This window comes from Cricetulus griseus, assembly GCF_003668045.3.
Source record: "Cricetulus griseus strain 17A/GY chromosome 1 unlocalized genomic scaffold, alternate assembly CriGri-PICRH-1.0 chr1_0, whole genome shotgun sequence".
Taxonomy (NCBI): domain Eukaryota; kingdom Metazoa; phylum Chordata; class Mammalia; order Rodentia; family Cricetidae; genus Cricetulus; species Cricetulus griseus.
The window spans coordinates 154,175,522-154,191,771 of NW_023276806.1; the positions used below are offsets into that span (position 1 = coordinate 154,175,522).

General features: G+C 37.2%; 1 protein-coding gene across 1 annotated transcript in view; it reads left to right on the forward strand.

The window, feature by feature from the left end:
- Nup37 (nucleoporin 37) overlaps positions 1-16,046 on the forward strand; it is a 33,708-nt gene extending 17,662 nt beyond the window's left edge. The window contains exons 6-10 of the mRNA XM_027392559.2: positions 6,476-6,566; positions 12,282-12,463; positions 12,812-12,862; positions 14,961-15,054; positions 15,788-16,046. Of these exons, the coding sequence (XP_027248360.1) occupies positions 6,476-6,566; positions 12,282-12,463; positions 12,812-12,862; positions 14,961-15,054; positions 15,788-15,901 (532 nt within the window). The 3' untranslated portion in view covers positions 15,902-16,046. The remainder of the gene's footprint in view (positions 1-6,475; positions 6,567-12,281; positions 12,464-12,811; positions 12,863-14,960; positions 15,055-15,787) is intronic.
- The last annotated feature ends 204 nt before the right edge of the window (positions 16,047-16,250 follow it).

The following is a 16,250-nucleotide window of genomic DNA, read 5'->3' on the forward strand; positions in this document are numbered from 1 at the left end:
AATGATGGCCTAAGATGTTTGCTGAACCAGTAGTATAGTCCTTCAAAAGACTGTTACAAGAGAACAAGAATAACAAGAATATCCCATTTCATCTGTGTACTGCACACTACCAAGTTCTTGCCATGGTTGATCTGTTTACATACATTTGAAAGGCTCTTGGGATCTATTATGAAGATGGAACTTCTTTCTTCCCTCATCGGTTAGAACCATGAAATATGTGAAATGTTTTAAGATAGTCCTTGATAGAATAGCAAAGGAGAAACTGGAGCCTTCTGAAGATAGGCCAATGTAACATTCTTTAACAATAATCACTGGGCGTTTGGTGGCACAAGCCTTTAATCCCAGCACTCAGGCGGCAGAGGCAGGCAGATCTCTGTGAGTTCAAGGCCAGCCTGGTCTACAAAGCTACACAGAAAAACACTGTCTCAAAACCCCCCTCCAAAAAAAAAGAATCAATATTGAAGACCACATAAATGGTGCCTAAATAATTCCCAGCATAGAGTGAAATCAGAATAATATATTCATTATTATGTTATGGTTAAATAATTCAGGAAATAAATATACTACAAACTGGATCACATTTGCATACCTTTATTAATTCAGTGAGTGAATTAATGCCAATTAAAGATAAAATAGCACAGGCAATTCTCATTTTTAATCTTTAAATTCTTATGGCTAGTAATCCATTTCTTTCATCATTAATATTGGAAGTATTTTAAAGTTTTTAATACTACTTGCTTAGTAAACTTCAGTATTTAAAAAAATAAAACTGGGGATGTGGGAGGAGGGATGGGAGGGAGAACTGTGAGTTGGAACATAAAATGAAATAAAAAATAGAAAAAAAATAAAATTCAATTCTAATGTTAACTTCAGAGTATATTTGAAAATCTGACCTATTGACATACCCTTTGAAAAATTCTTGCTTCAAATTATTATACCACTTAGTTGTCACTACTTTTAAGGCTTTACATAACTGTCAAGCTTTTCTATAATCCAGGCTATTAACTAGCAAAAGTTGTATGCCACTGTAACTGACAAAACCTGTCTTCAAGATTTGATAATTTAATTTGTAGGTTTGGTCTTTCTATTATAAGAGTCCTACCTATGAACTTTGCCCTAAAACCAGATATGTTAACACTAAGTCCTTTTGTCTCACTCTCCTTTCTCATTGTGTCTTCGTAAAGAAATATATCATTACTTTCTCTAATCATCTAGCCTGAGTTACTTGGTGATTGGTAAGTAAGAAGAGAAATCTTCATTTTGTTATCACAACAAATTCAATAAAAAATGTATTTCTTCTCAACATAGGAGGTCCCATTCTTGTACACAAGGACATTATAAAAATGTCTTCTCATCCTTACAACTGCATCTCTGCCCTGTTACTTTTGTTCTTTTCTATTTAATTATCAGCACACCAATTCATGTGATCTAGTCATGTCTTTTAGAAATACTGTGGTTTGTATTTTAGCTTTAATGGATACAGATGCATCACTTAATGTCATCCATCCCTTCTTTTGTCTGTTGTTTAAATATATTTGCTAGCAGAAATGTCCTTCTGCGACACACTTTCTGGCAGACAATGAGCTGCCAAGTGAAATAGAGAATAAACAAGTAAAAAGAACAGTGTGTTATACAGAAAATTCTTATAGAGTTCTCAAACAATATGTATCACCAATTGTCAATTGAAAAGATCCTTGAAAATACCTATGATGTTTCATATGCCAACACACAATATGTGGGATCTTTTAATTAATTATATGACAATTATGTTTTAATACCATATGGTAGGAAATTTAACATTATGTTGAAAAACACTCAGCCTAAAATGAGGCAATGATTTTAGCAAGACAATAGAAAAACTAAAGTATAATTCATAAACTTAGATTATGATTAACTTTTGATTCCTCCATGTTCAGCTAAATGTAACTTCTATGTACAGGATAGTGTTGGAATGGGAAGTTCTTTGTTAGAGTTCAAATTGGGTGAAAACTGCCGTTTTCTTTCACTTTGAAGATGGTGCCCTTTGGTTAATTAGAGATTGGCTTCTTAATAAGGACCTGAAAAATGTTACCTCTGAAATGTAATTGCAATTATTTACATATATGCAGTTGTCCATTTCATACAGCTTTTGGCTTTTTGGCCCTTGTAATTTAACGTGACAGCATTTACACCATACTTTTATAGACTGCCTGTTCCTTTCCATGAGCTTGGTTATGTGTACTGAGAATACTGTTTGCCTGTTTTCATATTGAGGTGCTGGGGATCTGACCTCATACCTTAGACCTGGTAGACAAGTGCTTTGCCACAGGGACGGGAGACCCTACTCCCTGACTAAAGCTTCTCTTGTTCTCTAGTATACCACCAGTTTGTTTGTTTTTTGTTTTTCTGAAAAATATATGAACACATTGTTGACAAATAAATTTGGAACTATTAAGGCCTGGATTTCCAGATTTCAGAGTCTTCTTATGGCAAGCTCTCTTACCTGGTGTGGACTATTAGAAAAGCAGAAAGCTGAGAAATCATCTTAAAATCATGCCTGCCACTCATTGTAATACCCAAGCCCTTTTTCTTAGGTTATTAATCCGTTGAGTGCCATTGTAGCATTCTTGCTCTTGTGTGTACTTCCTCATGTTCTTTCTCTCCCTCCCCCACCTCTCTCTCACGAATGTCTGCCTCTCTCTTGTTGTTTTATGAACAACTACCATAATAAAATACCTGCAGTGAAAACAGCATAGTTTAAAAAGTCAATTCAGAATGTGTCAATATTTGATGATGGTTTTTTATACCTGCTTGTCTCACATACCTAATTTAGATTTTTAAATATTAATTTGTTGCCATCAACTTCATTTCATTGAAATAGCTCCTTCATTTTCATATTCTGTCAGTTTACATAACTAAGTTGTTAGAATAATAAGCAAAGTTTTAAGTCATACAGTGCTTCGCTAGTCAGAACACTCATAATCAGTCTTGGATACATGAGCATGCAACAATTGCACATGAGAAGACAATAGGAAACAGCTTTCTCTTATGATTTCACAGAGAGAGATGGGAATAATCGTTATAAGGAATCTGCTGCATATTGTGCCTCTATTATAGTCAGGGTTTCTGTTGGGTGATAGAACAGCATGGCCAACAGCAACTAGGGAAGAAAAGCTTAAACTTTCAGTCATACTCCATCATTGAGAAAATCACAATAGGAACTCAAGGCAGAAGCCATGGAGGAACAGTGTTTACTGCCTTACTCTCCATGGATTGCTCAGTCTGCTTTCTCATACAACTCAGAATAGGTGGGCCCACCCACATCAGTCATTCATCAAGAAAACAGCCCCTAGACTTGCCTATAGTCAATCTGGATGGAGACATTTCCCCAGTTAAGGCTTCTCTTCCCAGATAACACTAGCTTGTGTTAAACTGACAAACAAGCAAACAAAACAAAAAGCAGGATAGAGACATTTTAAAAATTGTCTAAATGTATCCATACATAGATTAGGGAAATAACATCAAATGCAAGGGAAAGAACAATGAATTAAGAACTCTATCTTAGGACCTGGAGAGATGGCTAATGGCTAAGAGTACATTCTGCCCTTGTAAACAACAGTTCTTGTAGAGAACGGTTTGGGTCTTGGTACCCACTTCAAAGGGCACTCAAAACCACCTATAACTCTAGCTTTACAGAAATCTGATGCTTCTAGCTTCTGCAGGTACCCCACACAATTTAAAATTAAAAAAATAATAATACTCTTAGAAATGAAGTCAATCTTACAAACTAAGATCATCTAGACAACTGCAGCTTTTGACATTCAGACAAGTGATGGTTTATTAGCGCATAAGATGAATTTTTTACCTTTTTACAGTAGTAATTAAACTATACAAAATATAATATAGCTAACTTGGAAACTGACAAATGTCTGTCTTGTAAACTTGACCCACCAGTCCCATGTCTAGGTATGTACTGAGCAAGCAGTAGGGATTGTGGGAATAGCTGTGTACTGCAAAGGGGTTAGGGGTGTGTTATGTGGAGGTCTGTACTCAACAAGGTTACACGTGTACAAGAATGTAACAGTGACAGTTTTGGTAAAAACTTGTGAGCAATCTGAATATTCATTGTGTACTGAACTGAGAGATCTGAAATGAGTAAAGAGAGTATAGCTGCATGCAATTGTGTTAGACATTTTCACAGAGCATGAAGGTCAGTAAAAGAAGCCAAACAAAAGAAGTACATACTATGTGGCTTTATTTTTATACTATAAAATATAAGCTACCCCATTAGAAGTCATTTTTTACCTTTTGTCAGAAAGGGAGGAAACACAACTAGAAAAGAGCTCGGATGATGTGTGGTGCTGTGGGATTGCTCTAGATTTAACTGCTATTCCCTGTGAGTGTATTCTGTGTTTTGTATACTTAAGATTCATGGGATATACTTCAAAAAAGAGAAAAGGCAATGTGACATTATTCGATGGACTTGATGTATTTGCTAGATGAACTATTTGGTAAAGATAGAAAATGAGTTGAGCTCCACAAAGGATTTCAGAGGATTTAATTATGAAATCTATCAAAAAGGGAAATAAGACATAACAACTTAAATTGTACCATCTGCAGCTAATTTGGTTAGGATAACTTATTTTGGTCCAATTTGTTGTATTTTGCATATTTAGTACTGAGATTATGCAACATTTGGGAATTATTGAATCAGTGTATAATTACAAACCATAAATCATTGCATCCTAGTCCTCTGAAATATAATCCATGTGACCCTCCTCATGTTTGAGCTAGTTTTTTTTTTTTTTTTTTTTTTTGGATCATCAGGTTCTGATGAGGATAAAATACTGCTGAAATTACACTAAAATTTGGTTCACTGGACCACAATATACTTAGTTAATTGACTTATTTTCATAACTATCTCTATTTTTCACCTCTTTTGTCTTCTTTATTTGAAGGGAGAAAAACACCATGAAAATAGTTTGGCTCAATTTATATAATGGCCAACAAAAACCAAATTCATTTTAAAATAAAATCCAAAGCATGAATGTTTTAGTCCACCCTCTAGTGAGACTCACTGAATTGAAAAGACAAATTTCTACTCTTCCAGTAGTGATAAAGTATGTGCTAGCTCAATACTTCATTATGGAAATGGCAATAAAGAAGAAAGATTTGGTTGCCTTATCTCATTCTAGGTATTAAAGGACAAGAGCTTAAACTTAGTGATTTGCTTCTTCAGTTAAACAAGAACTATCTCCTTCACATAGTTAAAATAAATGAAAACTGACTTTTGGTAACAGAAAAGATATGCTTCTACTATTTAGTCAAGTAGGTGATCCTAAAACATGTGTGCTAGTTTATATGTTACTATGATATTTTTCAAATTTGACATTCTATACGTTTTACAAATAAATTTTGCCTACTTTAAATTCCTAAGTTTTTAAAACTCCTTTAGAGTCCTAAAGAAAGTAGGAACTATAAAACCTACAAAAAGGTGTGGGGGGGGGACTCCTAATGAATGCTTTTGATCATTGATTATTGTTAGGTGGTGCTGAGGATAGGATTCAGAACCTTGTGTGTGCTCAACACCCACTCCACTGAGTTGGACCCCTTAGCTTTGAGTGTGCTCACTTTCATACCAGGATGCTGGAGGCTCTTTGCCACCCCGGTATCAGACTTCCATTTCCTGCCGTGCTAACTCTACTCAGCACAGTGTACCAGTGGCTGGGTAAAAATGAAAAGCTAACCAAAAAACAGTTTCTGGGGACAGTGCCATGCCTGAGATTTCTGAGATTCAAAAGCCACTGAGATGAAGACCCCTATTTGTGAGTAAGTTGATTCTTATTGATAGATGGTAGAAAGAACCAAGTACCTGTTTCTTCAACCCATCTCTCATCTGGTAACTAGTAAGCATGGCCAGCTTGGGAGGGAAAACACTAGCAAAGTCAATCAGATCAGAAATTATATGAGATGAGAGAGACATGCCCAAAGGTAGAAGGAATAAGCATTATGGAAAATGGGTATGTACTAAATTCCTGTCACTTCATACTTGGTTCTGTGTATGTTATTTTGAAAATGGAAAGGCTAGTGTGTAGAGATTGAATGTGTGTGCATCTGTGTGTGGGTATGTGTACTCGTACGTGAGTTTAAGCACCCTTCATAGGAATAATTATTAATTGAAATGACTTAAGTAGGCATGCAACCTGATTAATGGCCTAGAAACATTGTTTTTTGCTTATTAATTTAATGTTACTGTGTTAGATTAATTAGAAAATATACTACTTTGTTTCCATAACTGAGCATGGTGAAACTTAACTTCTTTATGTTACTTTGACATTTTCCAACAGCAGTATTTTAATTTTCTCAAAGATGTTTATCAAATACAAATGTATGTGATAATCTGTAGTTAATGGCTTTGAATACATTTATCAAAGTTTTGTTTATTTTTTTGGTAGTGATGTATCAAGACTCTTTAACATCAAACTCTTTTTATTAGGATTTGGAGCTTGGAAGGAAAGCAGACGGCTCATTTTCTTCTTCATTCTCCTGGAATGAGTGTGTGCTGGCACCCTGAGGAAACTTTCAAGGTTATTATCTATAACTTAGCTTTCCCCTGACAAGCCTAAAGGATACTCAAGTATAATACCTATACCCATAAAGGAAAAGACTCAATGACTTTCCACCTCAGACACAAGTTAGCACAAAAACTTCTGGGTTAATACAGAAGTCAGCACTTTAATAGTTCCTCTAAAATTGTTAGACTTTTTGCAACCATCATTCATTTATGCAGAATATGTTTTCCTGGCCTTTGGCAGATTACAGCCAAAAAATTGGTACTCAGTCTAGTTACAATATGCAGTTTAAGAAAACAAAAAACAGAAGTTAAATCCATGTTTATGAGGCATATATAAACAAGAAGTGTCCGTGGCATGGGGCACAACTGTTTTGCATTAGTGGCACCCAGTTCTGGTTCAAACTAAAGCTTCCTCAAATACTAAGGGTACACTGAGTTCTTTGCACTACTGTTTGGCCTTAATTCATGGTAAAAAAACAGGAGCCATTCTCATTTGCCAGTGTGTTTTCCAAATTACCCCTCCAGCATTTCCTATAGCCACACTCATTCTTTTGGCACCTGATTTTCATAGGCCTCTAATATCTTCATGCTTTTTTCTGTTCTCTGATGTGTCCTCAGTTTTGCACAAAAAGAGTTGATTAAATCTAGCTAATATTCTGTGGTAAAGCTTTTTCTCTTAACAATTATATTTTTCCAACTTCTTTTTAAATTTTAAGCTATCTCTTTTATACATTTTATTTCTAAATGTTTGGATATATTTCCTTATTTTTTTAAGCTTTCTTAAAATTAGAATACAAATTAATGCATTTCATTATGGCCGACCTATTTTGTTTTTGTTGATCACTGTATGCCATTCCCCCAACTTCTTGCGGGTCTCCTTCCTGTCCGCCATTGTTCCTTCATGTCACATGTATTCTATTTCCATCCCCTTAATATCTTTTCTCCCTCACTTCTCATGGACCCATTTGACCTTTATGGCCTATATCCATGTGTATTCATAAATATGTCTATTGCATACTGCTGCACTATTCAGAATAGCTAACAAATGGAGTAGCCTAGATTCCCATCAACAGATGGATAAAGGAAATGTGGGATATGTACACAATTGGACTTTAGTATTCAGCCATGGAGAGAAATGAAGTCCCGCCATTTGCAGAGCAGTAGATGCAAGACAAAAACCTATGCTGAGTAAATGAGTCGGACTGAGGCTCATGTTTTCTCTCAGGTGCAGATCTAGATTTTATCTTTTATATAGGTTATATGTTCGGGAGGTTTAGGTCATCAACGTGTATTTCATCCCTTAGTCTAAATCTGTAATTTCATGTAGTTATCAATTCTCTCTTAAACTACCATTGGTTATTCCAATGCATTAGTGGTTTTTTTTCTTTCATTCTTAAATGAAGATATTTTTCAAATTGTTGATCACTTCATTGGTCGCTTATTTTTTGAAACTAGTTCTGGTGTGTGTGTGTGTGTGTGTGTGTGTGTGTGTGTGTGTGTGTGTGTGTGTGTGTCTCCATGTATATTTTTTTTCCTTTGTACTCTGTCAACTTTTCTTACATTCTGATTGCGAACTTTCTTCCCTCATTTTGTAAATAATTAAAAAGCGAACTCCAGGGCTGGAGAGATGGCTCCAGTGGTTAAGAGCACTGACTGTTCTTCCAGGGGTCCTGAGTTCAATACCCGGCAACCACATGGTGGCTCACAACCACCTTGAATGAGATCTGCCCTCTGCTGGACCGCAGGCAGAAGACTGTATGCATAATAAATAAATAAATAAATAAATAAATAAATAAATAAATAAATAAAGTCTAAAAAAAAAAAAAGCAAACTCCAAGCCATTCAACACACTAAATGTTAGAACTCAGGATTTTGGTGTTTTGAGACAGGGTTTCTCTGTGGCTTTGGAGGCTGTCCTGGAACTAGCTCCTGTAGACCAGGCTGGTCTCAAACTCAGAGAGATCTGCCTGTCTCTGCCTCCCAAGTGCTGGGATTAAAGGTGTGTGCCATCACCGCCCGGCAATTTCCTTTTTTCCATCTGTCACTGTTACTTTACACTTTGAGGAAGGTTTTCACCTTTCTATAGTCAAAATTAAAAGAACATTCTCAAAAAGAACTTTACAAAGGAGATAATACATATCTTTAGACACTAGCTATAAATCCATGTCTAACACCATTGCAACAATCTTTTCTACTATAGATGATATCCTAATAACATGCTTTCATGAGTCTAAGAATGACTTTCATATTGTAATTTTTATAAAATTGGTGTTTATTGATAAATATGCATTTAAAAACATATTTCATATGTTGATAAAATTAATTTATTAAATATCTAAAATTATTGGAATCTTAGAACAAGGAAGTATTTAGGTAGTAACAGCTATTCTTTCCTGATTTAAGAATAATGCATTATTTGCTAGATGCTTTGCACAACAAGCCTATGAGTTTTCCATGCCAACTTGTATCTAGCTTACTAAAGATACTTTTCATGAACCATCATATTTCAGACAAGGCACAGCATAAAACTCCCTTCAAATATGAACTATCAAAATTAGAAAGATACAATAAAATTGAATAAAATTGTACTTAAGGTGCTGAATACGGAAGGTTAAAGGGAGGTTTGCCATTTCACATTGAGGTTGTGTATTAGTTGATCTCTTGAGAAAGAGTGAGGGATCATCAAAATCTGTCAAATCATTTGGAGGAGGGCCTAAGCCCTCCTCAGTGTATATGGTTTGCAATGGTATCTATCCCTCCATAGGGAATGGGCTCCCAAAGTCCATTTGCACTAGGGATAAATACTGGTTCCACTATTAGAGGTCCCATAGACTGCCCAGGCCTCCTAACTGGCACCCATATTCAGAGGGCTTGGTTTGGTCCAGTGCTGGTTCCCCAGCTTTATGACTAGGTTCCTTGTGCTCTCACCAGGTCAGGTCAGCTGGTTCTGTAGGTTTCTCCAGTACAATCTTAACTCCTTTGCTCATCACTCCTCCCTCTCTACAACTGGATTCCAGGAGTATGGCTCAGTGCTTAGCTGTGGGTGCCTGCTTCTGCTTCTGCTTCCATCAGCTACTGGATGAAGGATCTAGGATGATATATAAGGTAGTCATCAATCTCATTATAGGGGAAGGACATCAAAGGCGGCCTCTCCACTACTGCCTAGATTCTTAGTTGTGGTCATCTTTGTGGATCTCTGAACATTTCACTAGTGCCAGATTTCTCTTTAAACCTATAATGGCTCCCTCTATTAAGATATCTCTTTTCTTGCTCTCCTTTATTCCTCCCCTGACTCAGTCTTCCTGATCCCTCTTGTTCTCCTCCCCGCTTGTCTTCTCCCATTCTCTTTTTCCTACCTCCCTCCCCTCTCCATGCTCCCAATTTGCTCAGGAGTTCTTGTCCCTTTCCCCTTCTTTGGGGGACCATGTATTTCTCTCTTAGGGTCCTCCTTGTTTCCTAGTTTTCCTGGTGGTGTGGATTGTAAGCTGGCAGTCCTTTGCTCTATGTCTAATATGAGTGAGTACATATCATGTTTGTTTTTTTGTGACTGGATTACCTCACTCGGGATGCTTTCTTCCAATTCCATCCATCTGCCTGCGAATTTCAAGATTTCATTGTTTTTTTTTTTCTGCTAAGTAATATCCATTGTGTAAATGTACCACATTTTCTCCATCCATTCTTCGGTTGAGGGGCATCTAGGTTGCTTCCAGGTTCTGGCTATTACAAACAATGCTGCTATAAACATAGTTGAGCATATGTACTTGTTGTATGAATGTGCATCCTTTGGGTACATGCCTAAGAGTGGAATTGCTGGATCTTGAAGTAGACTGATTCCCACTTTCCTGAGAAACCACCATATTGATTTCCAAAGTGGCCGCACAAGTTTGCACTCCCACCAGCAATGGAGGAGTGTTCCCCTTTCTCCACATCCTCTCCAGCATTAACCGACATTGGTGTTTTTGACCTTAGCCATTCTGGAAGGTGTAAAATGGTGTCTCAGAGTTGTTTTGATTTGCATTTCCCTGATGGCTAAGGGAAGTTCATCATTTAGGGAAGTCATGACAGCAGGAGGCTGCTGGTCACATTGCATCTTTGTTCAGTAAGCAGAGTGTGATAAGTGCCAATGCTCGACTCACTTTCCTTTAGTGATTACCTTTAGTGTAATCCAGGCCCAGCCCATGGAGTGATGCCACCCAGGGATATCCCCACTTCAACTGGCCTAATCTGGGTGGGTGATCACTCTGAGGTGTGTCTCCCAGGCAGTTCTATGCCCTGTCAAGTTGACAATCGTTATTAACTGTCACATCATATGTGACAGCATTTTATAAGCCAACCCTGTCATTCAGGAGTTGAAAATGGCAGAAATATCAATCTAAAGATCCACCTGAGTCCTTTTCAAATTGTATGACCACCCGTAGATTTACAGCAGTACATATGCTACAGAGGAATCCAGTGTCCTTTGGTGGAACAGCATGTCACTGAGTCACAGCAAAGCCCAGATCTCCTGGACTGGCTAAGCCAATTTTAAGAGGTCAGATCCCAACAGGACTCTGCCTTAGACAACTGATGGTACAGGGGGAAGAAGACATAAGAGTCAAATTGAGTTTACCCATATCATCACAAAGCATTCCCACTAATATGTATATTCGTATCCCGGAATCCCTCATCCTATAATTCAAGAGAAGGTCTTACAACTAGCAGGGAGAAGTGTTCTCTCTCTTCTACCTCAGTCTATCTTTGGAAACATTCTGTTAGTAACACATGCTTTCTTTCCCAGTGAAGGGTTCTGTGTGCTAGCAATATAGCTTTAAAGAGAGAAGATTGCATTTTTTTACAACTTGATTTTAAAATATTTTTCAAATTTTATAGCCAACAGAAGTCGAATTATCAACAGTATACATGCTTCATTTGCATCTCCAGCATCATCAGCCTCTTGTTTCAGCATCTGCAAGCTTTGGAAGGTCGCTCCCATCCTTGCCAGGATTAGCCTTTTCCTTTCGATATTTTGTGCAGGCCTTTGTAAGCTTGGGACCTGACTTTGCAGGAGCAAGGTTAGCAGATAATGATGTGGTTCTTCTCTGTGGCTTGCCCTTATTTCCTTTAGTATCTATGTCAGCTTTTCCTTTAGACATTATAGAGATAAGACATAGGTGGTAAACTTGAGGACACAGTGGTACCCAGCATTAGTCCATCTTATAGTGGCTATCCTCGCATCTCCATTTCAAAAATAAGAGAGCTACCAGTCACATAGCAGTCACTCAGTTTTAAGTGTAAGAAACAGCCACCTTTCTATCCAGACCTGTCTGTCTTCTTTGGCTGTTCCATGCTGCCTTCTATTTGTCAATGGAAAAATGTAAATTGCATAGAAATGTCAATATAAATCACTTGTCAAAGTATAACATAATGGCCTTTCCTAAGTTAAAGGTAGCTTTTCCTACACTATTAATATTGATCTTTCTACTGACAAAGCTGATACCCTAAAATTTAATGTAACTTTTTTGTGTCTTTTTGCCAATTTCCTCTGTAGTGTTTTTGTATTTGATACCATTTCATAACCTCTCATTTCCTATGCATTTGACTTGTTTGTGGTGTGTGTGTGTGTGTGTGTGTGTGTGTGTGTGTGTGTGTGTGTGTGTGTGTGTGTGTGTTTATGACATTGAACCTCTGCTTCTTTCTCAAACTTAGCTAATGAGATGACATGGAGTTCCCTTCTTCCCCTGTGTTACAGCTGATGGTTGCAGAGAAGAATGGAATGATCCGGTTTTATGATCTAATGGCCCAACAAGCAATTTTATCTCTTCAATCAGAACAGACACCGTTAATGTCAGCACACTGGTGCTTGAAAAACACCTTCAAAGTTGGTGCTGTGGCCGGAAATGATTGGATTATTTGGGATATCACTCGGTCCAGGTAGTTATTTAGTGTATCTGTCTGTTACATTACATAAATCTGTTGTTAAATGATCCATTGGGCCATTTTTGTACTAGGCCTCCATGTGCAATGAAAACAAGTCTCTCCTGTAGAAGGGCAAGTAGTTCTAGGAATGTTAGAAAAGAAGAAAAATGCTGACCCTTTGGTGGCCTAGAGTAGTTCTGAGTGATGTCGGTTGTTTTCTGTCTATCTCCATTTGAGTGCTTATTGGAATCTTGTGGCAGCTTAAATTTATTGGACTTCAAAGAGAAAACACCTTTAAAACCTTTAAGTTCACCTACTTGAATCTAACACATAATTTGCAAAATGCAAACTCTTGTTTTATAGTTATCCTCAAGAGACAAGACCTGTTCACATGGATCGAGCACACTTATTTAGGTAATGTACTAGTTTACTGGAGCTGTGTGAATCCTTGATATGATGGTATGTCCCTAGCAGAATAATTCCCCAGCCCTCCCCTTTGCATTGGAGTTTGTCTGCTTGCTTCATAAGGGTTATCTTCCTTTCCCTACTGCATAGTTGCTTACTCTTTTGCTTTAGGCAGGCTGGAAATCTACTTTTCACACATGCCTTTAATACCAGCACTAGGGAGGCAGAGACAGTTGGATCTCTGTGAGTTCAAGGCCAGCCTGGTTTACTTAACAAGTTCCAGGATAGCCTCCAAAGCTACAAAGAAAAAAAAAAGAAAGAAAGAAAATGGTTATCATTCACAGAGAACATGTAGCCAGTCTACTAATACTACCTCAATGTTGGAATGGATTATGCTTCGTCCTTGTTCTGTGCTAATAAATACAAATATACATAGACCTATATTTACATACAAAGATCACTGTATTTTAAACAAGGCCATGCCAGCTAGTATGATCTTTAACATACTAATGTTTAGTTTTGTTTTGTTTTTTACTTAAATTAATATTTCTTGGGTTTTTTTTTTTTTTGTCCTTTTATTCCATTAGTCGTTAAGCAGCCTTAAATAACAGAAAAAGCAAATAACCAGCTGAAAACAGTAAGACATTTGAAATTTGTTTTTTATTAAGAATGAAATATATTTGTCATAGTATTAGAATTACGTGGATTAGGAGCAAGAGAGATGGCTCAGCAATTAAGAACACTGGCTGCTCTTCCAGAGGACCCAAGTTCAGTTCTCAGCACCTTCACGGCAGCTCACACCTGCCTGTAACTCCAGTTCCAGGGCTTCTGACACCCTCATACAGACATACATGCAGGCAAAACACCAGGGAACATAACAATAAATTATATATATTTTTAAATTCCATAGATTATAAAATAATCTTAATATCAGAGATATGCGCAAATATATGTTTTTAAATCAATGAATATGTATGGTTTGTGAGAACTCTAAAGAAGTTAGAGTTCTTCTCAGGAGAGCTAGAATCACCTTCTCAGCATAATTTAGCAGCTCTTTGATATCCTTTAAAACCCAGACTTAGTGCTAGGGAGACTGCACAGTGGGTAAGAACACTGACTATGCGGGCATTGAGATCTGAGTTCCAATCTCCAGCACCTCCCCCAGCACTGGGGAGTGGAGACAGGTGGATCCTAGCTCACTGGCCTGCCAGCCTATAATGAATGGTGAGCTTGTTCAGTGAGAGACCCTGTCTTCAAACAGTAGGAAGGAGACAAATAGGAGATATTAGATGTGGTCCTCTGACTAGGTATCTTAGTCTGGTGCAACATTGCCTAAGTTAAAGGAGAAAATGGGCACCCCCATATTTTTGTCAGGGGTTGCTATGGCTCTTAGGCCAATTATATCTTATCCCCTAGAGTTGGACAGTGACAGAACAGAGCTGAGATTCAGTTGATATAGACACAGGACAGAGGAACTGTTGAACAGTTAAAAATGTCTGAGACCAGATAGTACTGTCAAAGAATTCTTTTTATGCCTCCTTTACCACACTGACTATACTAGTCATCTGTCATGTCTCCACTAACGCTCGCTGGTTTAGGGAAATAGAGATTCCCTTGAGATATTTAAAGGCTTGAATAGTCTGAGTGGTTATGCTATCCCAGGTGTCCTGAACACAAGTGTATGACATGAATTTAAAAGAAATGTCAATAAATGGGGCCAGAGAGGTGGCTCAGCAGTTACGAATACTGGCTGCTCTCCCAGAGGGTCTAGGTTTGATCTCAACACCCACATGACAGATGACAACTGTTTTGATCCTCAGAATTTCCATACGTGGCTAATGCCTTGTGTCTCCCTCCATCTTTAGAGACCGTGTTAACCTTGCATAATTTTAGAATGCAGTCCAGTGGCTCACAAGGAGCACTCAACAACATAGAGAACAGGAAAGTATTCATAGCTAAATAAGCTGCAAGTCTACATGGAAAGCCATATTAACCAATTTCAAATTATGAAATTACTGCTTTTGCACTGACAGATGTAGGCTGTTTTTAGAAAAACTTACAATTGCCTGCAGGACAATGCTTATTGTTATGCTTTCTTATTTCTTAGGTGGTCTGCAATTAGTGAAAACTTATTCGCAACCACTGGCTATCCTGGCAAAATGGCAAGTCAGTTTCAAATTCATCATTTAGGACATTCTCAGGTAATATGAAGATGTTTCATGGCATGTGTGGGTAGTTGGTTTTTGTTAAACTAGATTTTTGACTTTTCTATCTATAGCTCCCAAATTTGCAGTTAGTAACTGAAGATACTTATGTCTGCTATCTTAAAAAAAAAAAAAAAAAGAAAAAAAACTGAAAGGATTTTTTTTCATATTTTGATCACCAGTAGCAACAGATTATTTTTCCTCAAAATTAATATAAAGATATTTCATCTGTTCTATCTACATTTTATCTTTTATTTAAGTACATTTTGTTTGCTTGGTTTGTGTAGACTGCAAAAATATTTGATTCTGTACTGTACCCAGGTACAAGTAGATTATATATGTTTTATCATTATTATGCTTCTACTAAAAACATAGTTTTTCAATGTGTTTCTTACTTTATTTTATGTGTATAGTGTTTTGCATGCATGTATATATGTGTACCACATGCATGCCTGATGCCTGTGGAGGTCAGAAAAGGGCATTGGATCCCCCAGAACTAAAGTTAGGGATGGTTGTGAACAGCCATGTAGGATCTAGGTATTGAACCTGGGTTCCCTAAAATGTGCCCTTAGTCACTGAGCTATCTCTCTAGTCCCATTTCATACTTATAAAAGTAGTTTAGGGGCTGGCAAAGGAACCCCTGCACTGCGTGTTTGAATTCCTGACAGTAGCTTTCCTTTTTTTAAGTTGAGAATTCACTGTGCTTCTTCAATTCTTCACATATTTTCAGCCCATCCTCACTGGTTCTGTAGCTGTCGGATCTGGTCTTTCCTGGCATAGAACACTCCCACTGTGTGCAGTTGGAGGAGACCACAAGCTCTTGTTTTGGGTGACAGAAATATGATTTTCCTCAGTATTTTTGATCTTATACTTTGTATTTTTAATATATATTTTGGAGAAATCCTTATTTTTGTATCCAGTATACTGTAAATCTAGAAATGTCTCAGTTGTCTTTTCTGGTAAATAAAATGATGAAAACTTGAAAAATATTTTCTTGTTGTTCTTTGTTGCATACCAAATGTGTGTGTACACATGCCCAAGTGTTTGTACACATGCCCAAGTGTTTCAAGCTTAGCTCAAAAGAAAAGATGACTAGGAAAAAATTAACAGATTTTGTACATCCTAGCTTCTACACTTTGAATGTATATATTTTTCCTAATTGTCAGAGATAAAAACGTTGGGAATCCAGAAGT